This window comes from Triturus cristatus, chromosome 3_1, assembly GCF_964204655.1.
Source record: "Triturus cristatus chromosome 3_1, aTriCri1.1, whole genome shotgun sequence".
Lineage (NCBI taxonomy): Eukaryota > Metazoa > Chordata > Amphibia > Caudata > Salamandridae > Triturus > Triturus cristatus.
In genome coordinates, this window is record NC_140583.1 from 790050380 (window position 1) to 790066292 (window position 15913).

The window sequence follows — 15913 nt, forward strand, 5'->3', positions numbered from 1 at the left end:
TCCGTCATCTCCCGACTGTTCGTTTTCAGTGAGGTCTGATTCGGAGGTTTCGACTCTTGGAGGTGGAGGTGAACTCCTATGTTTATGAAGTTCTTTACGGGGTGCATCAAATTTTTTTGCCAATGTGAGAATTCAACCTTGGGAATAGTCCCGCTCGTCTCTCTCAAATTTTTCTTGTTTTCTCTGCCTGATTTTGAGTTCATATTTTTGCAGTCGTTTCTTCATTTGCTCTTTCAATTCAATTAATTGGGCTTTGTCGCTGTCCTGGCCAATAATATCTTTCAAAATCGCAATCTCGTCTAGAACTTTGTCGGTCACTCCATGCGAATTTTACCAAGATGCCAAGCATCCCTTTGCATGACGCCGCCGTGTATTCCGCCCATTGCTCCAACAGCTGTGGGTCGGGGTTTTCATATGCGGGTACCGTGTAGATCCGTAGGCCACGTGGGACCCTGTCTACGTCGATGTAGTTCTGGAGGGAGGTAGCCTCCCACCATTTCCTGATCTCCCTTTCATAGAGTCTCTCCAATTTCAGAAAGTGTTCCTGTCGAGTATTGCGAATATTGGCACTTGATGTTGTCGCTTCAGAACCTGCTATGGTCCTGCTCTTTTTAAAGATGTCGCGTGCTGCCTCACAGCGATCCGTTTCGCCAAACATGCTGGCTGACTGTGGATGTGAAAGAGCGTTGCTCGTTCACTGAAACATACCCCCACTCGCCTTACGCCTGGAAATAATGTTAGACGGTAATGAATGGGATAAAGCAGATATGCCGCTTACCCGTCATCCACGGTGCCTCGTGAGACGGTCCTCTGCATACAGCTCCCAAAATTTCAATCCTTGGTAACTGTTCCAAGACACGGTGCCTTGCGTTTATAAATCCAGCTCCCAAGTTGCACCGAGATCAAGGCACTCGGAGGCGGGTGCTCCTCGTGGCAGTGCTCCACGTGAAAATTAATGCTCTCCGACTTGCACACTTCAGTAAAAGTCCAGCACTCAGGGGGTAGTTTCGCAGGTGTCTTTATTCAGCCACACAAAAGAAACAGACGCGTTTCGGAAATTCCTTCGTCAGTGTTTACAGTTATTGCAGTGAGGCAGCGTTATTTGAATTACAGCTTACGTGCACGTGACTACAGCGATGATGCCCACAATTGAATGACATCTCTCAATCTGCAAATGAAGCGGCCATCTTAGCATGATGAATTCATATTGAATTAGTGCCTGACAACATTATTAAATCGCCCCTATATATCCCAGCAAAATTGTATTAGTAAAGAAAGGGACAAAGTTGTGTCAATCTAATACCTTATATATACATGAGCGGTTATCTGGCGCTTTTGTAAATCAAGATGCCGTCATTGTTGGTTCAATCATATCATGACAAAATTTACACCGTGTATCGGTAAAAACAGCCTATTTACATATAATCAAACCGTATATCGGTCTTGGTTTTAGCAGAACGTTAAGCCATCATTGTCAATTCAAAATAGCATAACGGTGTAAATTTCGTCATGATATGATTGAACCAACAATGACGGCATCTTGATTTACAAAATCTATATAGATAGATATATATAGGGGGGCATGGCTTGGCAGCCGACGGGCATGGACGCGTGAGCGACGAGCTCCGCATCCAGCCCAGCCAAAATCCTGAAACGAGTGTCGCCCCGGCGCTCTGTAGCTCCCGGAGCGCTTCCCCTGCCTGCTCTGGGCCCCTGGAGCGGACCGGCGGAGTGGAGCGCGGCGCAGAGGGCTGGCGCTGCGCTGACATCGCGGCGGAGGCGAGCGGCCGCCGGCCATATTGGGCGGCCTGTACGGGGACGGGCAGCCGCGGCCCACAGTGACCGGGGAGCCGGCCGGAAGTGAGGCAAGCCCGGCTGCAGACACCGGAAGTGGCGGTCTCGTCCTGGCGGACAGCGGAGCGGGGCGGAGTCCGCCTTTCACGAGAGGCTCGGTGTTGGGAGCCCCTCCGCAACCTGAACTAGCGGCTGTGGCCGCACTGCGGAGAGGCGGCGACCCGGAGGACGGCGCTGGGCCTGTGGCGGGAGCTGCAGCCCCGGAGTCGGAGTGGAAGCAGTGGGCCCGGCGCAGCTGGTGGGCAGGCGAAGGCCGAGAGGTGGACAAGGAGCTGAAACGCGTCGTAATTAAACACCTCTTGAAGAGATTTGCTGTGGAGTTCTGTGTTACTGAGAGCGCATTTATCGGCTACGGAATTTGGGATATATATCACATGTGTTCTGTGTCATGTGATCAAGGCCCTTCGGGGTTGAAACGAGTCATGCTGGTGGTTATATTTTGGTGAAAATAAATTAAATAATCTGCACCTACTTTGTGGTAAGTGCTCCTGTTTCGGCAAAAGTCGGGAGAAGGTTGGAGTTTCAAGGATATATATATATATAGATATATATATATATATATATATATATATATATATACATATATACATATATACATTATCTACTGGCGGTCGCCAGTAGATAGTTATAGTTGGCGGAAATTTTACTGATAAAAAAACCAATGAAATTCCCCCGTTATAGTTAGTGCAGGAAACTATACCTCACGCGACCGCAATCTTCTGCTGATGACATATGTGTCTTTATGAAAAAAAAATATTTGTAATATATGTATAGCTAAAAATTTATGGTAGAAGACATGGGCAAATAAGTGTCTAAATACAGTATTAGCATCAGCAGAGGATTGCGGTCGCGTGAGTTATAGTTTCCTGCACTAACTATAACGGGGGAATTTCATTGGTTTTTTTATCAGTAAAATTTCCGCTAACTATAACATGTGTGAAACCTATGGTTTTTTCAGTGTATATATATATATATATATATATAGATAGATCAGTCACCCTGTTTGTTTGCACAAGTTATTACGTGAACAAGGCTTTGCAAGGAGCTGAAACGCGTCGTAATTAAACACCTCTTGAAGAGATTTGCCGTGGAGTTCTGTGTTACTGAGAGCGCATTTATCGGCTACGGAATTTGGGATATATATCACATGTGTTCTGTGTCATGTGATCAAGGCCCTTCGGGGTTGAAACGAGTCATGCTGGTGGTTATATTTTGGTGAAAATAAATTAAATAATCTGCACATACTTTGTGGTCCGTGCTCCTGTTTCGGCAAAAGTCCGGAGAAGGTTGGAGTTTCAAGGATATATATATATATATCTCAAACAAGAAGGTCGCCCCACATGAAGATGCCGCTACAAGGAGTTGAATGCCTTTATTTTGAGATTTTCAGCATATCAGGGTGTTCCTCATCATGCTTGCTGCTTTCTGCTCATTTGCCCGTGATCAAGAACACCAGCTGTTTGAAACGCGTTGGGCCTTGAAATATGAAAATTGGACTCTTACCTGCTATGCTGAAAATCTCAAAATAAAGGCATTCAACTCTTCGTAGCGGCATCTTCATGTGGGGCGACCTTCTTGTTTGATGTTTAGCGGCTTTGCTCGGCCGCGAAGATGCCCGCTGCATATCTCGCAGATCTGGCGTTTGGAAGTTCCGAGCGCTGTTGAGCGGAGGGGCCGCTTTTGAGACTCTTTTTTATGAACAGTATCGCAGTGTCTCCAGTCCCATTCTCACCCACTGGGGATATACTGAAATACAGCACAGACTGTGGCGGCACCCATACCGGGGAAAAGGTGAGGAACTACAAACACCAGAGTGCTTTGCAGCATACGCCCACTGGGGCGGGTCTTTAAATACTTATCAGGGTGTTCCTCATCATGCTTGCTGCTTTCTGCTCATTTGCCCGTGATCAAGAACACCAGCTGTTCGAAACGCGTTGGGCCTTGAAATATGAAAATTAAACTCTTACCTGCTATGCTGAAAATCTCAAAATAAAGGCATTCAACTCTTCGTAGCGGCATCTTCATGTGGGGCGACCTTGTTTGAGAGATATATATATATATATATATATATATATATATATATATATATTTATTTATACCAGGTCCGCTATTTGGGAAGTTGTTTAGTTCAGATAGAGTCTAAATATTTGGAAACTTTCACCCAGATAGGCATTTTGAAAGTGATTTATGTTGGATTCCTCAGCCTCGTATAACTATATTGATTAAATATCAGTGTTTTGTGGTATCCGCACTCAGTGGGGAATTATTACAATGATTATTTCCAGTCCTGATTCTGCATTGTAGACACCTTCATTCAAGTTATAAAGATTATAACTTTAATAAAGGTGTTTCCAATGCAGAACCAGAAATGGAAAGAATCATTTACTTCTACTCCTCCGCTGGACAGGAAGCAGGGTTGCTTATGATTTCAATTAATTTTTCCCTGAGGGACAACTAGGGTTACATATAAGCAAATGTTATCTTCTCCTTTTTGGCATAGCCAAAAATACCCATTATAAGCAATTAACAGACTTACGAGCCCATCCGAAACATCAAGAGGTGGTTGAACAAAGACATTCAGATGTTAGCTAAAACATTCCTCAATGAAGCTTGCCCTACCTGTGCACCTGCTCTAAAATTATTCTAACAGTTATGAAGAGTGAAGATCCTACGACGAATAATAAAAAAATACATAATGGACAATATCTTAAGTCTCCAATCAGAAAGACCTAGAGCAACTGTCACCGAGAGGGCATGACGGGAAACTGATGGCATATGTTCCCTTAAAGGAGCAGTGGTGGGTTTCTAGCCTCTTCAAGCTGCAGCCTACAGAACTATATTTCCCTTTTTTCCCCTTTTCTTTATTTAAAAATAAAAAGGTTTGTGAAAGGTGCCTGCTACTATTCTTTACATAGAGACTTTTAAATATTAACCTGGCTGCTTAATTAAGGATAAGAGTATATAACACTATATATTTTTATTCTTTATTGTGTTCTGGGACCCCACACGTAAGCGAGACAATTCAGTGCTTAAGATTCAATGGATATCAATTCAGAGCTCAAAATCTTTGCTTCGGTCTTGGCACAGCGCATACGCCCTCACCTGAGCACTTTGGTCCATATGGACCAATGCGGCTTTATGACCGCCCGGGGTACTAAGCACTGCCTTAGACGGCTCTACCTTGCTCTGGCGCACCAACAACTGACTCCCTATCTCGTTGCTCCTTGTGGATTTAGAGAAAGCATTCGATTCCGTGGATTGGCGGTATCTGGAGGCGGTGTTGTCGGAGATGGGCTTTGGGCCCCCCTTTCGCAATCTGGTCAAGACCCATTACTGCAAGCCGCGGGCGCAGGTGATGGTCAATGGAGCCCTTTCGCGCCCCTTCCCCATTGGGAGAGGCACGAGCCAAGGTTGCCCCCTCTCGCCCCTCCTTTTCGTGTTAGCGATGGAGCCCTTTGCCTCCCTCATCCGCGTGGAACCGCTCCTCACGGGGTGGCAATGGCCTGGTCTGGGGGAAGACAAGATTGCCCTCTATGCTGACGACGTCCTGATCTTTCTGTCGGACCCAACCTGCTCAGGGCCTCGATGTCTCCGAGCCCTCCACCTCTTCAAGCGGGTCTCTGGTCTCAGATTGAACGCGGCCAAGTCGGTCCTGGTCCCTCTTCATCTGTTTAGAAAGTGTTTCGATTGGCAGTCCTCGACCCCTCTCCGGCAGCAGTCGTTCAAGTACTTGGGGATCTGGGTGACGCTCCTCCCTGATCTCGCATGGTCTCTTAACATCAGCCCTCTGGTGAAACGGGTTCACGCTGATCTCCTTCGATGGCATACGTTGCCACTGAACCTTCTGGGCAGGATCGTTTTTTTTTTTAAGATGATGGTCCTGCCCAGTTTCCTATATATGCTCCAAAACATGCCCCTCGTCTTCTCGCGGTCCTGGTTCCGTGAGATGGATGGCCAGGCCACTTAATTCCTGTGGGGGGGTCGGAGGCCGAGATAGGCCATCAATCAATGCAAGATTTCGCCCTTTGATGGGGGGTTAGGAATGACAATCCTACATCTCTATTATCTGGCAACCAGGCCTCTTACCGTCCACGAGTGGTTCAATGGTGGTTGGGCGGATCCGGCTTACCGCCTGGAACTGCATATGCTAGGTTTCTTGGGTATTCAAGGGATGCTCTACGGAACTGCTATTCCCCACACTCTGCCGGAAGTTACTCGCGGGGTGTTTTTGGACTGGCGAGCCGCCCTGCGTCACACCCGCTGGTCGGGCAGATTGACCCAATATACCCCTTTGTGGTGCGGCACACAGCTCAAAGACGTCACCACCCACTCTGGGTTTAGAGCCTGGGACCTTATTGGAATTTCCTAGCTGGGAGATGTCAGGCGAGGGAGCTACATTCGCGAATTCTCAGAATTGCAGAACCAGTTCTCCCTCCATGCCTCTCAGTTCTACCGCTATCTTCAGTTGAGCCATGCACTCCATACCCACATCTCGGAGGGAACCTCCTTGCACGAATATAGCCCGCCTGAAGCACAGGTTATGACTGGTGATTTGGGGAAGGGGGGGGGGGGGGGGGGATTTTCCGCATTTATCGTTCCCTCACAAATAACACCCCTAATTCCCTTTCCTCTCTCCGGGATAAATGGGAGGGTTGGATTGGTCCTTTAGATGATGCAGATTGGAGGGATGCGCTGATGGTTACAGCTTCTGCGCGGCTCCGATTGGTTCAAGTGTACTATTTGAACGCGGCCTACCTCACGCCTTCATCGCTCTGGGCTCCCACTTGATGCTTCCTGTCCCCGCTGTCACTGCCCCCATGCAGATTTCTATCACATGGTATAGTTTTGTCCCGACATTGCGCATTACTGGGAGCTAGTGACAGCTGATCTTACGGAGGTCCTGGGCTGGGAGGTCCCGATGAACATACTCTTGGGACTCACTGATGGTCTAGATGGGAATGGGGCAGAGAAGCTTTGCCTTACCATGGCTCTGATGGTAGCCAAACAAGATATTGCAGCCCTTTGGCTGGATCAGTTGGCCCCTTCCATGACACGGTGGCGCAGAGGGGTGGATTGGTGTGCAGCGCAGAAACGTCCCATGTATGCTGCCCATGGCTGCAGTAAAAAGTTTCAAAGGGTGTGGGATAAATGGGTCGGGGTGATAGAAGACTGAACTTCCTGAAGCTTCCTTATGGACATGGTCGTGGACATTGACGCCTGTTATTCCTAGTCGTACTTGTGTGTGGGTGACTTACTTCCCCCCCCTCCCCCCACCCGTTTTAACTGTCGCTGTTGTATACTGCTTGCTGTGCAAAAGTTGGCTGTGTTCTCAATGCAGCGTATGTACTCATTTAATATCAATAAAATTGATTATCAAAAAAAAAAAAGATTCAATGGCGATCCACTGATCTGGGGTGTAATGACACTGAAATAAAGACCCTTAAAGTTTATCTGCATATATTGCACTTATTTTTCACATATCTTGACAAAACTGTAAAACAATTTCTGGGAATAGGTGTACATCTGGGAAATGAAATGCTGCCCACAGCTGGTGGCAATGCCACACAAATGGAGGTGTACACTATATACTTACATAGCAGTGATTTTCTTAAGTGTGTTGAAACTATGCTCAAGCATTAGCTGCCTCTCACATACTCAAGCTTGTTGAACTGTCAAATGCCAGATAGGAGTGCTTACAAGTTAAAAATGCACAGTTGTCAACTCCCTTCACAGTGTTGCAATGTGTGATCAATACAGCCGAACAGTGCAGACACAGTAGTGTCACTACACCCTTGTGCTAGAGGAAAAAAACCTATTAAGAATGAAACATTTCCTAGCTAAAGTAACAGAAAGTTTAAATTCTATTAAGGACACAGAGGTACAGATTATGCTAATCTTTCTTTAATGAAAGTCTCCAACAGCTCCTTACATCAACACTTTAAAGAACTAACTTTCCCATGAACACTTGGGAATTTTTGAACTAGTATTTAGCAAACAAAGCCTGACTAGGTACAGTAATCCTTTGCCGCTGTACACCACTCCTCTTGCTACCTGCAACAAGCGTTGTCACCCTTTGGTCCATGTCACTTCTGTTTAGACACCTCCATCCTTGCAACAAAAGGACCAGATCATCTATCAGTCATCAACTAGACAAAGGCATTAGCAAACATCTATGATCATTGAGTAAGTTATTACACAAAACATCTTCATAACCAGGTTTTCAACGGCAGTCAAAGCGATTGCAAATGGAAGGATGTGCCCGCAAATAAACCACACCACAACCCCTATGCCATCGTACTGTATTCCTCTCCTCTGTAGAGTGGGGGTTGGACATAACTTGTCCCCTGGGTGGAATAATGTGTCCTTAATAGAATTGAAACTTTCCGTTACGTTAGCTAGGAAATGTTTCATTCTAGATCAGCACAGGAAGGATTATGCTGGTTTAAAGCTTACCCACCACCACAGAGGCCATATCCAACACCAGCTTGAAGCAGTGCCTCGAGGATCAATCTGCTGCATTCATAATGTCCTCCAGCCTGGCTCCTAAAGAGAAGGCCCTTTGATGCCATGGCTCCTCTGAAGAAGTGGGCGCCAAAACTTCTGGTATCAATATATGTCTCCTGCACAATTCAGTGGACCCAGCGAGCAATGGCCGGGGTGGACACTGCCCTGTGCAGCTTGTTCAATGCAAACAACTGTCTCACCTGCTGGGCGTAGCTCCTCAGTCAAAGGCTTGTACACCTGGAGGAACAATACCACACAACTGTGGGACTGCTTGAAAAGCTGGGTACAAATCCGAACTTGAGCCATCCTCTACCCTTTTGGAAAGATAAAAGCTAACCCCTTCCGGGATAAAAAACACTACCTAGAATATCCAGTGCTCGGACTTCCGTGACTCACATTTATATTGGGCGTAATAAGATCATCAACTTACCAGTGATCTCCTTCCTGGAGACGTATTTACTGGACCTCCAAGTATGCAGGAAGTTAAGGACCACATTCACACCCCAGAGAGCAGAATCACAAAGCTCTGGGTGAATGGAGAGACTGACAACCGTAGGAGTTTCCGTACTTGCTAGTGCCCAGCCTGTCGGAAGACCTTCGATGTGAGAGTGCCCCACAGAGATGGCTAATCTGAATATGTTAACGGACATTTATGCCATTCCGTTTTCGGCCATGCTTGGAAGGAAGTTCAGAATATGAACATAGTCTGCCCCCACGGGATCAAGATCCCTACGCAGGCATCAAGCCAGTCATCTCAACCACACCGATCTATAGCACTTGACTGTTCCATCCACCCACATCTACCACAGGAGTGTTTGAGCATGTCCGAAACCCCTGAGATCTACCCTGTAATTTGCCACCCCATAAGCCAAAGTGTGCTTTCCAGGGGGTGAGGGGCCCTCTGACGGATCCAAGAGAAGATCTACAAGAAGGGTAGTCTGATAGGAAAATTCTAGGGAAGTTCCATCAGAACCAGATACCACACTTGAGATTTCCAGATCAAGGTTACCACCACCACATCTACTAGCTGGAATTGCCCATGCCGTCAGACACACTCATCGAGAAACAGAGAGAATGCGTAACATGTTCCTTGGTCTAGTCCTGGAGAAAGGCATCCATCGCAACTGTATCCTGGTGTGCTCTCAGGCTGAAATAGCTGGGAAGTGGAGTACAGCTTCGATGAAAAAAGTCCACTGTGAATGGACCCCATTGAGCAGATATGTACTCGAAGACTTATTTCTTCAGCTTCCGACCATGTGAGTCGTGCAAATGCTGGCTGTGCCAGTCTGCCACAGTGTTGGATGCGTCCGGAAGATACTCTGTTGTCACCAATATGTGATTGTCCAGGCGGACCTACTAGAGGACCTCCGCCAGGACTTTTGACATGGTGCCCATTAGATGGTTTATATAGCGCACTACAGCAACATTGTTCATTTTCAGAAGGACTTTGCATTGATCTGGTCTTTGGTCTAGCACTGGATTGTGAAGGAGCACACCAGGAGTTCCAGGCAATTGATGTGCAGGTGCTGCTCGTAAGCAGACCATTCTCCTTTGGTACAGAATGCTCCACAGCGTGACCTCAAGCAAAAATGGCTAGCGTCAGACTCAATGATCACGTCTAGGTTAGAGTCGAGGATTGCTCTCCTGTTCCATGCTTTCATGTGGTAGAGCCACCACTCTATTTACTCCCTGGCAGCACTCGACAGGGAGACCTTCTGAAAAAATTGGAGAGTCCCCTGCACAGATGATGGGTCATGAGTCTCTGTATTGACAGGGGCCCACATAGATGACCTGAATGAACGATGAGAGGAGGCCTACCAGCCAGACGAGCTCCATCAGTGAGATGGTTGGTCAAGCCAGTGTTTTGCAGAGCTTTTGTCAGATCTTCAATATTTTCCTGGAGGCGGGGCTGAGCGTTGCTGCCACCAAATCGAACACAAAACCCAGAAATGTGTTTTCCTGCAAAGGCTCGAGGAGCAATTTGTCCACGATGATGAAACCCAGGTGTTCTAGCAGGGACACCACTCTCTGCACAGGTCTTGTTAGGTTCGCCTGGCATTGGTCCATCAAAAGAATGTCGTCCAGGTAGACGATGAGGCATATCCTTGCGACAGGAGGTGTTCTATCACTGGTCTGAGCACCATGGTGAAGGACCAAGTTGGCATAGAAAGACCGAGGAGTAGAGCCATAAACTCAGATTTGGGATCTCCTTTCAAATTGAAGGAACCGGTGATGGGAGAAGGGGGGGTGGGAGAGGGGGGGGGGAGGGGAGACATCGGGATTGTGAGATACCAGTCTTTGAGATCCAGGCGCACCATGCAGTCGCCCAGTTGGAGTAAGTCTATCAGAAGGTGTATGCCCTCCATCTTCACGTGAAAGAATACTAGCCATTTGTTGAATTCCCAAACAGAAAGAATCCTCCATCCTGTTTCTACACCAGTAATACGTTTCTTTGGAAACCATTGGAATGCAACATGGACTGGAGAATAGCCCCTTTCCTTAGCAGCGATTCTACTTCCTTGTCGAGAAGTGCTGCACCGTTATCCAAAAAGACCAACATGCCCGGGCATGTGTTCTGCTCCGGGAACCCGTTAAACTCTATTTAGAAGTCTGGGACTGTTTGTAGTACCCATGTATCCAAGGTTAACTCGCCCCAGCTGTGAGAAAAAACTGCCAACTTTCCTCACACCTTTATCGGGGAAGAAAAGAGAACACTTAGCGTTGCCTGTATTCTGGAGCCAACACTACAGAAGCGGCTTCTTACAACTCTTTGCTGTGTGCAGAATCAGGACGGGGAATAAGTTGCAGAATCTTGCAGCTCCTGAATTTGTCTACGTTACGTCAACTTGCCTTTGAGGGAGGCTTGCTGAGAGAAATGGCCAGTTGTGCGCCCAATGCCCAGACAGTGTAAATATCCTCTTGATGAAATCCAGTGGCTTGTTGAGGGAGGTGAAGGTCGCTACAAACTTCCCCGAACTCCTTTATAGAAGGCTCCCCTAATAGGCCCCCCTGCACCACAGCTCCAGATTAGGACACCGCCAGATCTCGCAGTTTAGGGTCGACCTTTATCAGGAGGGAGCAGCGTAGTTCAGCTGAAAGTGCAAAATTAGTGTTCCCAGGAAAGTCATTGCTCGCTAGGCCCCACCGGAAAGTATGTCAAGCAATATCAGATACCTTTGCCTCGTCCGCCATGTCCAGGATTTTCTTCAGGCGTCCGATGACATCCTAAGAGTTTATCTTGGCAGGAAGACATGAGCAATCAATCACCTTCGTGGGTTCATGAATGTACTTGACCAAACATTTTGCCACTGTGGCGTCTATTCCAGGAATAGGAGCAACCTTTCACTCACAGAAGGAGCGGGGGCACTCCGCCTATAGGTGGTTGTGAATCTCCTTATCTAAGGCCAGCGACATAGGCTGCAAGATTTTCCGTGGAGACCTACACAGAGGAACAGGGCAGTAGGATATCCTCCAGCTTCAACAGTTCTCAAGCCATTGTCTGATTCCAATCTGGCTTTTCAGGGTCTCCTTTCTTGGGATGGGACAGGGTGTCTGTGTCAGGGTGCTGCAGCTGTTCAATACCTCATTCGTCTCCGATTCTTCTGGGGTATCAACTCCCACCAGGGACTGCAGAGTATGAGGTCACAAGTTCTCCGAAGTGACACTATCTGCATCCAGGCCTTTTGTGCGGCGGCCGTCCTCATGACCATGGCCAGAAAAGCCTGTTTTAGATTGTCAAAAGCTTACAGGGCCACGCCGTTGTCATGCCTCCTTTAACCCACAGCCTTGTGTATGTGCGGGGGGGGGGATTCTTTTGGGGGGGGGGGGGGGGCAGGAGTGGCAGAGGGGTCCACTGGGGTGCCAGGAAGGTCTTACCTATTAAAAAAGGGTAGACAGTATTTTTGCTACAGCTGTAGGAGCTTCTTTTCCAAGGGAACTAGGACACGTGGCATCATCTTGTGTTTGGAGAAGTACACTGTCTTGTAAAAATCATACTCTAAGGGTAAGTAGGAGAGGATCTCTTCCTCTGTATACAACTTCACGAAGCATTGCATGAAGGGGCCAATTGGATGCACCTGAAGGAACCAGCTAAATTTGAGAAAGCCCAAGGCTTTGATCGGGTCCTATGCCCAGGGACACACCCCTTGTGTATTTCTTTTAAGGGCTACACCCAGGTCAATGTTCCAACACAGAGATTGGCAAATGCACTTGTGCAAATATAGACCCCTGTAAGTGGCGTTGGATTTAGAGTAAAACGGGACAATGTAAGTTTAGAGACCGGCAAGCTTCTCTCCTTTTGCTACCCCTTAGAGGGGGATCCCACGCTAATCGCCGGAAGCGGAGGACAATGCTTACCGTGAGGTAGGAGCACTCCCTTGTTGTCGGAGGATAGTGCCACACTCTGTGCTCCTCTCTACATAAAAATGAAGACACCGCCGCGTAAGGAGCGCACAAGGAATTCCTGTGGCCATGCAAAGGGAAAACAATTGTTAGCCAAGAAAGTACAGGCACAAAAACACCAACAGAAGGAAGAAAAAGGCCATCTTGAGAGAGCCAAGGAGCACTTAACTATCAGCTGCTAGAGCAGCAACGAAAGAGGAGTGGTGGGCAGTGCCAAAGGACTACTGTGTCCATCCGTGTGTTATTGGCTGAATACTGGTTCTGAAATTTCCCAAGTGTTCATGGGAAAGTTAGTTATTTGAACAGTTGATATACTGCGCTTGAGTTTCAATAAAGAAAGATGAGCAAAATACTCGCCTCCTGTTCCAACATAGAATCAAGGCCCTATGCACATAGGATGACCAAATTGCTCAACAATAGTTTAATCTCCAGCAAGATGGTCCAGATTGGTAAACATGCATTAGCAAGGAAAGGGTTTGTAACCCTGTGCCCAACCATTGAGTGACTAAAGCTTCATTTATTCTTGCAATCTAGCTTTTCAGTTACTGGTATTGTTCTCAGAAAACAAGTAAATGAACAATTATCTAAAATTAACCACAAAAAACAGTAAGCATAAAACGTACCTGAGAAAGCAAATTCCAGTCTGAAGTGGTAATATCTGTACTGACCAACTTCTCTTTCGTTTCTACACAAACTGTCTGCGATGCCACGTCCTGCATAAAGAGATGAGCCAATAAGCAATCTGTGTTGCATGCAATGCTCTTCTGTTCTGTGGCCGGCCACCTTTTCGTACTGCCCTTTATTAAAGTCACTTCAGTATTTTCTGCCCTAGAGATTAATGGTCTCTCCATGCTGGTAGCCTTGCTGGTTGTGAAAAAAGTACGGAAATCAGAACTTACATCAATTGTCTGGTTCACTCTAGATACAGAACTGCCAGCTGCACTTTGGAGGCAGGTGAGACACTGGAAACCTGCGCTAGGAATGAGTGCCTGGTCAAATGGAGCTGTAGCATGGGCCGTTTTAACATCCTCACAAGCTGGATGGTTGTCATTAACAGAAAGGCTGGGATGCTCAGAAGCAGGGATACTAGGAAGGCTATCAAAGCTGCTGCTGGCACTTAATGCTGACTGGAAGGAATCATCAAAAATATCAGGATTGGGTTCAAAATTAAAGGATGTTTGCAGGGATTCCATGCAATATTGCCGCCATGGTTGTGCAAAACTGTTTTCATACCCATGAAATTTTGAATTATTGTTCAAATCTTCCACACTTCCAAACATTTCAAACTTCAATATTTCAGAAGCATCTGCGAGATCAGAAAGGGACATGTCAGCTACATCCGTGCTACATTGCAGATCATCATTTGCTGGCAGTTCCTCAACCTTGCATGGAAACTTTGTGTCGGGACAGAATTGTTTCTCGCAGTTCAAAGCATCCCCTTGCATCTGCCGCATTGGTCTGTAAGCAGATGGCAGAGCCCGGTCAGAATTTACAGCATCAACTGCATCACAAAGTGGAGCAAAAGATGTCTCCTTGAAAATCGCAGCATGATTAGCACCAACTGTGGCTAGTTCACCTGAGACGTCAATAGACTTTTCTATAAATTTAGGAGTTTCTGAATTTGCACGTGATTTGAAAGTATCAAATGGATAATGACATGAAAAGCTTTCGGCTACAGTACTTTGATTTACCAACTCTTCCTCAGTTGTGACACTCTGGAGTTGGCTTTGAGAGGTGCTTATGCTATAGACAATAGGAGAACTATTGTCCTTCTCTTCCTTCGTGTCATCCAAGGTGACTGAAAACAGAGCTTGCTGTTGGCTGTACCGGTTAAATGCAGTGTCCAAAGATAAATCAACTACTGATTCGCCTTCATTGAGAAGTTGGAATTCTAAGACTGGTTGTGAGTCGATCTTTTCTGAACTGCAACTGCTTTGATTCTCTTGGAGCCTGATTTGTGTGTCGGATATCTGGACTGGATTTGTTGTTACAAAGCAATGCTCTGAGGGATCGAAGGCCGGGATAGTTATCTCAGTGTTTGAAGTTTGCTGTATGACTTGAGAATCATCGGCTGATAAAGCATTTCTGGGCTCTTCTGTACAACTTGCGAAACTCTCACTTATATCAAGGGACACCATACTTTCTCTTTCAATTAACTCTTCATCTGAGTAAGAAAAAAAAAGTTAAACCTTCAGATAGTACATTACATTATCATGTCTACAGGTACAATCAAGCCAAAAGTGGTTTATATGCATCATTTTGGTACTCAAAGGAAACAAAATGGCCAACTATACTAATCTAATGTAAAGGAAAATAAATGGCCAACCTTATTAATCCAAGCCAGTCTATTTAAGAAGGCTCTAAAATAAACTATTTGTGCTCAACACAGAAATCATTTGAAATAATCAGTTTTACTTAACCGCAAATGTGGTTGTCTGGCACTGTTTTTTTAATGTTTAAAGTTTCATCTGAATATATCACAACATATGTATCCCCCTAATCTAGCAAAAAAAAAATAACTAAAAAAAGTTATTTGTTTAAGAAAAAGGCCCATAAAAAGGAGCCCTCCAACAATAAGTATAATTCCCTTTCAAATATACCTCACTGGCCTGCAGTGATACCTCTCTATACCGACTGCCATCTTCAGATTAGCATGCCTCACATAAGTATGCTAAATCAACAACAATGAAAGCTCAATGGGAAGGCCAGAAGGTTCACATGTGAATCTACAAAGATCCCATTTCTTTGAAACCACCTTAGCAGGTTACTTACTCTTCCTCCAGCACTATACTGTTGTATATATTCATTTTCGACTTCAATAGCATACCCAGCAGTAAGTACCTGAAAGGCGAGTGAAGACTTCGTATCAATGACATTCTTTGAAACATATTGCAGTGTAGCCTTTGCGTCTGCATCTAACCAGGTTGAGGTTACACACCTTTCAGCATGAACACAGACTTTTCGCAGAGTGGCCTTGTCAGATTTAAAAATGGGATATGAATCTCCAGAGTGGAATTCCTGAATCTCTCCTACCCTAAATCTTAGGTGTTAGCCACCAGGAAGGTATTCTACAAAGTACGACATTTGAGATCATTCATGCTTCAGCCTGGAAGGCTTTGATATGAGGCTTGCCAGTATATTTTTTTTGTATTGT

General features: G+C 46.1%; 1 protein-coding gene across 8 annotated transcripts in view; it reads right to left on the bottom strand.

Moving 5' to 3' along the window:
• RBM44 (RNA binding motif protein 44) overlaps nucleotides 1–15913 on the bottom strand; it is a 2201010-nt gene that overhangs the window by 1272808 nt on the left and 912289 nt on the right. For all 8 annotated transcript variants that reach the window (XM_085645048.1, XM_085645052.1, XM_085645050.1 and 5 more), the window contains one exon: nucleotides 13383–14923. In XM_085645048.1, the coding sequence (XP_085501174.1) occupies nucleotides 13383–14923 (1541 nt within the window). The remainder of the gene's footprint in view (nucleotides 1–13382; nucleotides 14924–15913) is intronic.